The sequence below is a fragment of the Pseudorasbora parva genome, chromosome 22 (assembly GCF_024679245.1).
Source record: "Pseudorasbora parva isolate DD20220531a chromosome 22, ASM2467924v1, whole genome shotgun sequence".
Lineage (NCBI taxonomy): Eukaryota > Metazoa > Chordata > Actinopteri > Cypriniformes > Gobionidae > Pseudorasbora > Pseudorasbora parva.
In genome coordinates this window covers 4,885,497-4,894,951 of record NC_090193.1, presented here as the reverse complement: position 1 = coordinate 4,894,951, position 9,455 = coordinate 4,885,497, and the positions used below count along the sequence as shown (strand labels likewise).

At 36.9% G+C, this 9,455-nt stretch overlaps 1 protein-coding gene across 2 annotated transcripts in view; it reads left to right on the top strand.

Moving 5' to 3' along the window:
- The first annotated feature begins 1,337 nt into the window (after nt 1–1,337).
- Nucleotides 1,338–9,455, top strand: part of col2a1b (collagen, type II, alpha 1b) — a 65,125-nt gene continuing 57,007 nt past the window's right edge. Inside the window, exons 1-2 of one of the 2 annotated variants that reach the window (XM_067431667.1) lie at nt 1,338–1,601; nt 7,809–8,015. In XM_067431667.1, coding sequence (XP_067287768.1) covers nt 1,508–1,601; nt 7,809–8,015 — 301 coding nt within the window. In that variant the 5' untranslated portion in view covers nt 1,338–1,507. The remainder of the gene's footprint in view (nt 1,602–7,808; nt 8,016–9,455) is intronic. The other variant, XM_067431668.1, reaches the window with a different exon arrangement.

Genomic DNA, 9,455 nt, shown 5'->3' with positions numbered 1-9,455 from the left:
TGAGACTGCGAGTGACTAAGTTTTTTATTTGGTTTTTATTTGGTTTTAATACAAAATGTAAAATTCACATGTTATATACTAAATGGTATACATGTGTGTACTCATGTATATAAAGTGACAACTTTTCAAACTATATACAATTGCCAAAGCCTTGGAAATTAAATAAAATAAAATAAATGCATTACAAAAAAATCAAAGAAGGGGCGTAAAATTACATAAAATACATAGACAAAATACAGTTGCAGTGACTGTAAGTTTTTAATGCTTTTTTCAGTGTTTTGGAGCACACTTGATTGTAGATAACAGCTAACATAATCATACTAAAGGCCACAAAATGCCAATGTCATTTACCCTCATGTTGTTCCTGTATAGTTTTTTTCTTCTGTTGAACACGAAATATATATTTTAAAGAATGCAAGTCAATGAAGAGCAGAAATGATTTGGTAACCAACATTCAGGGTGAGTAAATTATGACATTTTTTGGGGTGAATTATCCCTTTAAACATTGTTGTTATACAGTGGCAAATGTTTCTTGATGTTTGTGTTTGTTGGCTCTGTGAGGGTCAAATGTCCCTGTGCATAATGAATCTTAAAATCAACAAAATAGCTTAATGAACATGCTAATGATGTCAAGTTTAAACCAATGAAATTTCCATTGTTAATGATTCATATTTATTTTTTGTATATGACCACTCCAACAAATAGTTCAATCCACGAGCTACACTGCAAAAAATGATTTTCCTACTTATTTTGTCTAGTATCCAGTCCAAATATCTAAACATTCTTAAATCAATATGATTTTACAAGATAAATGAAATGAAATCACTTTTTACATTTTATTTTCGTAAACAAGAAAAATTATGTCATATAGATATTTAGATTGGAGAAAAAAATACTAAATAAGAAAATATAAATAAATTGCAGCGTACCCAACAGAGCTGGCTATCTTTTACATTTATTCATTATCGTTTGTTTTATATTTATTAATTAATCTTGAATACTGGATATTATACATTAATATTCACTCTAATATTTTGCAGCTTATTTTAAGTACAGTAGCTACATATTTGACTGTAGATCATATTAGATCCCTGTATCCCATATAAAGTTTTCTTTCAGAATGAAGAGAAAATGATTATTTTTCTTGGCGTCTCTGAGTAAGACTCCTAAAGAATGGGTGCGTGAGGAGAGAGAGAGAGAGAGAGAGAGAGAGAGAGAGAGAGAGAGAGAGAGAGAGGGGGGGGGGGGGGGGGGGCTTCTCCGATTTCACCTTCATGGGGGGTAAAGGGGTGGATTTTTATTTCCGAAAATACGGCTCTCCATTCAAAGCTGTATGGACTCAAACCTGCGGGCCCCTGGATCAGTCCGCACGGAGATTCTGCAGGAGTTTGGCGCTTCATCGTTTACCATTCTGGACTAAATGCATCATTCCCGTCACTAGGAGAAAACACTAAACCCGAGCTCTTTCTCTCCTGCTCCTGAAACGCCGCATGTCTGCAGTTTAGACATGATCCTGTCGGCGGATTCAAGGACTTTACTGCTATTTGTAGCAACACTAGTCGCATTTTTGGCCGTTGTCAAATGCCAAGAGGAGGATGGCCGTGAGTTTGCCCACCATTTTCTAATTTTACTCTCAAAAGTGTCAGAAAAGTGTGTTCTCAGACTTTAAGCGCAAGTGCGTGCGTAAATAGTAGGCTTAATGAAAGCAACTACAGCTTGACAAAGATATTGTGGCAAATGTGTATTTGAACTACAACGTTTTTAATACAAAACAAAGAAAAAGAGCTAGAGCACGTAAATAAGTTATTATGAGTCTGAATCGGTGATGAACAGATTTTTTCTCTTTTATTAGCCTATTTAGGGCATTTCTGAAGCAATGTGTTTATACTGAGTCTGGAGGTATTCAGGGTATTTCATCCATCAAGACACCTGCGGGACATTTCTAAAGCCTTCAAATACACACACACACACACACACACACACACACACACACACACACACACACACACACACACACACACACACACACACACACACATGCGCAGCACTGGTTTATTTACTGCGCAACTGTTTTATTTGACGGTTCTTTTATTTATTGATGGCTGGCTGAAGCCCTCCTGATGGCCCTGAGGCTCAGCTGGTCGGGCCCTAAAAGAGCGCATTCCTCTGCTGTCAGGGGCCACCGGGGCGAATCCAGGCTTGCACAAAACGCAGATGCTCGAAACACCTTTGAATTGTCAGAATTCTGATCTGAGGGATTCAGAAAGCACCCCTTTTCTATTTCGCCCATCCAGAGCGCAAGGTTTCAGAGGTGTATCAGTAGTTGAGTTCAGCAGCGGTGGGCCTCAGCCAGAGTTACTGTTACCCTTCCATACAGTTAAAGTGCTTCCATCTGTTTCCCAAATTACCCAGGGGCTACGATAGTCCAGGGAAAGAAGGAAAGACTGTCTGGCAAAAAGCTATTGGAAAAACATCTAAAGGACAGAGGCAGCTACTATAATTCTGCAAGGCACATTCCTTTGACGATATTTTTGAATTAAAGGGGAACTAAGCCTGCCAGTAAACAAATTAGAAGATATTTCTGTGAGTTTTTTTTAAAGGCAGTAAAAAATGACAATAAAATAAAGTTGAAACAGGGTTCGTGCAAGGTGATTAAAGACCTTGAATTTGGATTGCACTGTACAATAAAAAGTTGCTGCCTTAAATTTTTAAGTACACTAACTTGGATGTTTAAGTAATTTCACCATAAATTACATTAAACTGACTTAGAAAAATAGTTGAATCTTGTATAACATATATTTTTTTGTTTTTGAAAATTGCTTAACATATTTTGATGATTTTAAGCAAAGTTTAAGCAAAGTAAAAAGATATATTGTCATAATTTAATGATCATATGAAAGTGAATTGTGGAAAACTTGAAAATTTACACGAAGAGTGCTTGAATTATTGAAAGGCAAACTAGTTACATTTTCTGATAAAATAATCTTTTCACTATCTGATCTAGATATACCTAGGTGAAAAAGACATACTATTAAATGTATTAAAATGCAATATAGTATATTTCTATTGTACTAAAAACATGCTCAAGTACATTTTTAATGCATTTAATAGTACATATTTCTCACCTGTGACTATGAGCAACTGATATTGCTCATATAAATATACAAATATATGATAAAGCCTTCCTTCTTCAGGTCAATCATATATTTACTGGAGAATAAATATCAGTTAGAATCTTTTGCTTCAAACGTTTAGTTTACCCCATTGGCAGATTATTTCAGTTGTTTAAAAAAAACAAAACGTTTCTTATAACAAGACTATTTTTACTTGTCTAGTAAAGGCTTCTTGATTTAAGAATTTTTAGATATGTGGACTGGAAACAAGTCAAAACATCTACTAAAGTGAATAAGGAAAGCGATCTATTTGTCATAGTACCCTTTCAATGGTAACATCACCACTGTCATTGTACGTGCTACACTTTGTTTGTACCATTTTATTTTATTAGTACATTTTTATTTATCTATTTACCTTTTTTAGAAGTCCTTGAAAAACTAAAAAGTAGTGCTTGAAAGTCCTGGAATTTCATTTTAAAGTATCTGTACAAACCCTGTTGAAAAGAACCAATTAGGCAGAGGAGGGAGGGAGGGGGAGGGAGAGAGAGAGAGAGAGAGAGAGAGAGAGAGAGAGAGAGAGAGAGAGAGAGAGAGAGAGAGAGAAATCTGAGCAAAAGCGAACAATTGGGTTACTGTAGCAGAGAGGCATATGAGTGTTTCCTCATAGTGAGCAGGTCATGGATCGGCTCGTCTGGGTCCATTTGTTAAACCATCAGTCAAGGAATCATTTTACATATTGCAGAAGTGTCCAGACTGGCCTGTGGCTTTCCTATGTGCGGACGTTAACCTGCACAAAGGTTTGAAAGAGAGAAAGGGAAAGACAACAACCCCTCCCCTCACCTGTGTCCAATTTGGAGTTTTCGTCCATTTTCCACTTTAAAAAAACCCTGCACGCACGGTTGCGTTCCTGTAGCTCAAACAGCAGAGCATGGCGCTAGAAAGAGAATCAGAGGAAGACTTTTGTGAGGAAGGCCTGAAGCGTGTGTGAGAGTGAAAGCTGTCCGTTCTCCTCTTTCTCTCTCTCTGGCATGTTTGAACTGGCAGCGTACACACACACTTCCTGAGCCTGCTGTTTAGATTAGGCAAAAGCTTGTGAATTGCTCAGTCTTTACTGTTCAGAAAGGCATCATTCATCACCATATGGGGTCTGTTGGAATTTACAGAAAATAAACAGGCCTGTAAGGCAAACAAACAGTGCTTGTTTGATTCCTCTCGGTCTCTCTTCACTGCACATTTTTCCAGGGAAATCCATGAGTTTGAGAGAATGACATGCTACCGAGAGACTGAAAGAATTTGAGTATACAAAGTGCTGTGTCTGATATTAGAGTGGCTTTCATTTCATCTTTATTCAGTAGGCTTTGTGTGGTATTTATCAGTAATCTGGACAGGTTGTGGAAGTGTCACAGCGGAGGGCAGAAGTCAATCAGGGCAATGTGAACTGACCTCATCAGACTTTAAAATGATTGTTAATTATCTGCTGTCATTGATATCAGTTTTTGTGCTGCCATCTTGTGGTTTGCATTTGAATAAGTGTAACGATGACATCAAATATGGATGATGCATTTATCAGGTGGTTCCTTTGCACAGAAAACCTCAAATGTAATGCTTTCTACTAGGGGTGGGCGATATGACCAAAATCTTATGTCATTAAATGAGTATTTTATTTCACAATAATTATATATATATATATATATATATATATATATATATATATATATATATATATATATATATATATATATATATATATATATATATAGTTATTTTTTGCTTTAAATAAGAATTTTATGTGATTAAAAAAATAAATAAATCATAATTCTGGTCACCAATTTCAATATCACAAAAATACTAATACTAGCCAAAGTAAAAACAACAACAACAAACGGCTTATTTAGCAGGTTTATTAGGCTGCTGTCACTTTAAGACCTGATGTATGGATACATTAACTGTTACACATGCGTTTTCTTTCTCAACTGTTTGTTAACTTAAGACATAACTGACTGTATATTTAGGGTGCTTGCTAAGGCTGACATTTTGATACATAAGCAGGGCCTTTGTGCCACACCAGCCCACTGGCCAGTGACTATAATTCTGTCATTAATTGGTCACCCTCACTTAATTTCAAACCTGTAAGACCTCAGAACACAAATGAAGATATTTTTTGATGAAATCCGAGAGCTCTCTGACCCCTCCATAGACAGCATTTTAATGAACACTTTCAAGGCCCATAAAGACAGTAAAGACATCATTAAAATAGTCCATGTGACTCCAGTGGTTTCACTTTAATTTTATGAAATGACAAGAATACTTTTTGTGCACACACTGTAAAAAATTTGTGGTGGTTTTTGTTGGTTTAACTTAAAAAAGTAAGTAACCTGGTTGCCTTAAAATTTTGAGTTTATTGAAATTAAAAATTTGAGTTGATACAATGAAGGAAATTAGTTTAATAAATAGAAACTCAAAATATTTTTGTATCTGAATCACATAAAAATTTTGATAAATATGTGATAAATCATGAAAATAGCACAATTTGGCATGTTTCACTCCGTCATCAGAAATAACACACACATTATTACCTAATATGCTTACAAAATCTTTTAATAGTCTTTTAATAAAGCTTGTCGAATCTCAAAAAAATGTCATTGTATTAACTCAAAATTTTAATTTCAATGAACTCAAAATTTTAAGGCAACCAGGTAACTTTTTTTCTAAATATTTTTTTACAGTGCAAAAAACAAACCAAAACAATGATTTTATACAACAATTTCTTCACGTTTCATACGCTGTTGATGTTGGCCAGCTCCTGCAATAGTATCACACACACGCGTCGTGGTGTTCACGCGAACAGCATCGGCCAATGGTAAGCCAGCGTTCTGGCATAGCTCTGATGTAACTAACAAGAGCTGAGCTGTATTTACTGTGTCAACTGTGCAGGAGACTGGCACAGACAAGAAGAAATTGTTGAATAAAGTCATTATTTTGGTTTGTTTTTTGTGCTCAGAAAGTATTCTCGTCGCTTCATAAAATTAAAGTTAAACCACTGGAGTCACATGGATTATTTTAACAATGTCTTACAGCCTGGGCCATGAAAGTGTTCAATAAACAGCTGTCTATGGAGGGGTCAGAGAGCTCTCGGATTGCATCCAAAATATCTTCATTTGTGTTCTGAAGATGAACGAAGCTCTTACTGGTTCGGAACGACACAAGGGTGATGAATTAATGACAGAATTTTTATTTTTGGGTGAACTAACCCTTTAAGACATAACCAGCTATCTTTGGATACTTGCCAAGAGGGGCATTTTGACATAATTTGGTTTAATTATGTCTATTCAAGCGCAAGAAGATATGAAAGAGAGCTCAATTCAGTATTTAGGAGTCAGCTCACACTGCAAAAAAAGCTTTTCTAACTTAGTATTTTTGTCTTGTTTCTAGTCAAAATATCAAAAAATTCTTACATTAAGAAACATTTACCAGACAAGTAAAACTTGTTGTCTTGTTTTAGGAAAAAAGTAACTTTTTAGAGTAAAATAATGTAGTTTTCTGTTTGAATTAAGATTATTTTGCTTACCCCATTGGCAGATTTTTTTGCTTATTTTAAGCAAAAACTCTCTTAATTTTGAGTTATTTTTTCTCAAAACAAGACAATTACTTTTGCTTGTCTAGTAAATACTTCATGTTTTAAGAAATTTTAGATGTTTGGACTAGAAACAAGACAACAATACTAAGTAAGAAAAGCTTTTTTTGCAGTGCGGTGGCTCATGCAGGTTGGCTACAAACCAGAAGGTTAGTGGTTCAATCCCCAGTTCCACCTGACCAAGTGTCGAGGTGTCCTTGAGGAAGACACTGAACCCCAGTTGCTCGCGATGAGCTGGATGAAGCCTTGCATGGCGGACGCCGCCGTCGGTGTATGAATGAGTGGGTGAATGTGAGGCAAAATGTAAAGTGCTTTGGTGGCCATGGGTGTGTTGAAAGCACTATATAAATGCAGTCCATTTACCATTTGCACATTGTCTAAGACTGGGAACATGGATTGGATGTTTGCGCACAGAAAACTTCCCACACTGCGTGCTAGTAACAAATTGAGTTCCCTTCTGCGTCTTCTTGCGCTTGAATATTTAAATTAGCAAGGCTTAAACATTCATGGCGATGCATCGCTGGCCCGTCAACTGTCCTGAGCATTGTTCACGTTTGTTTACGTTCATGTTCTCACAATGTTGCATTGTTATAATCCATAAAAAATTTAAAAAACTAGAAACATAAAATCTAGCCCTTGGGAGTGTTAATTTTAGGTTTGTGTATTTACCATTGAAGGCCAATTATTTGGCAAAAAGATCTGTCCTCACACATGTGTATGTGTCTCTTAAAGAGCATGCGCATGGAGAAATGAGTCCTCTTTCGCTTCTTATTGCGCTTCAACGATTTAATATCACTTGTTTTTAAACAGCAGTTAAAGTCCAAATATCTCTACCGGTTAATTGTGTCTACCGGTATATCGCTCACCCATGCTTTATATTGTATGCATTCCACTAATATGATTTACTATGTTACACTAATCATGAAGCTTCTATGGCTTGGGATTTTAAATCCAAATCATAGAGTTTTAATGCCCTTTTGACAGTGATTCGTATGTGCTTTAACTCTCCACCCACCTCCTGCTTCCTCCTCCTCCTCTTCCTCTGCTCACGCTCCTCACAGAAGATCCAGGCAGCTGCACGCAGGACGGCCAGTTATATAGTGACAAGGACGTGTGGAAACCCGAGCCTTGTCGCATTTGCGTTTGCGACACCGGCTCGGTCCTGTGCGACGATATCATCTGCGAGGAGCTGAAAGACTGTGCCAAACCCGATATCCCGTTCGGGGAGTGCTGTCCAGTCTGTGCCGCTGACCAGCCCTCCTCCCCTGGTCGTAATTTATTTATTTCTCACTTTTATAAATAAATTACATGTGTATTCATATTTGTTTGATGGATTTGGGTTTTTTAAAAGAAGCACCGTAACAATTTATGGATGCCTTTTTTAAAGTTAAACTCAAAACGACCCAACAAACAATTTGAAAAATGAGAAAAGACTAACAACTAAAGACACAGAGTTGGCTTTGTCTGGAATGGATATCACTGGCGGCAGGAGTGTGATGGACACATATGGGAATCATTTAGAGGGAACCTCACTTGAACAGACACGGTATAGAGTTTCATCTCTGGCTTAATGCTTCGAGTCGTTTCTCTCGCTAAACTTTACAAAAGTACTGCTTTCTTCACAAAGAAAGCAAGCAACGAAGTATATTTGTGTCCATCGTCCTTCAGCCGTTAGCAGATAGACCTGACCTGGGTTTCCTGATAGCTTAGACCGTCTGCGGGAAACGCAGCCCTGATCTTCTCTCTGAATACCGAATATGCGGGGCCGGTGCATCAGCCTCCCGCCGCTGACATCTGCTTCAGATCAAAGCCTTTGGAGAGTTTCTCAGTATTTGCTATCGTGTCCCGCGGTCAGATGTGAACGGCACACCAATCTCTGTCTGTCACGTTAGTGGCAGGTTGTAGCTCGCCCTCGGTTCACATATGGGTAAACTGTGAACTTTTCGTATTATCTCTCGAATTTGATAAAGTGGTTTACAGCTGGATGCAGATCCTGCATATACAAGACATATTTTAGATCTATTATGAAATGCCACGAGGGTGAATTTTGACGTCCTTTAAAATCACGCTGAGCCATTAACAGACAGTGATTACATTCTGGTTATCGTTCATGTGCCATGCAGACAAACTTTGTTTTGTTTTTTCGGACATCACAAAATTGACTCATGAATAATCATCAAGTCATGCATAAATAATTTACAGTTCAGTAAAAGTAAACAGTCCAATGTGATGTCTCTAGATTATGGTCTGTAATCTGATTCTCAGTGCAAACAATAGCAGTACAGTTAGAAATGTGCAAGAATCATCACATAAACAATTTTCCTAAGAAATCTGAGTGACTTGCTTTAATCGGACAATGAATTCACATTAACTGGTGGAGACTCATTCTTGCTAATCAACTACTCATGTACTCAAATAAACTTATTTTATTTGATAACTCCGCTCATGATATCCATCGACAAGCATTGCAAAAGACAAAACATGACACTTTTGTCCAGTGGGAACATTTGGACTTTATATACAAGGGTTTAAACATTATAATGTGAATATATAGCCACCGAAAGTCTGAAAATCTATGTCACTGGTAAACAGAGCACTCTCTTGCCTTTGGGAAATATCAAAATGAACAGGCCAAAAAGTGATTTAAACATTATATTCATAATGCCTGAATATAGATTGTGTTCAAGACGATTAATTCAGAGCTGAAC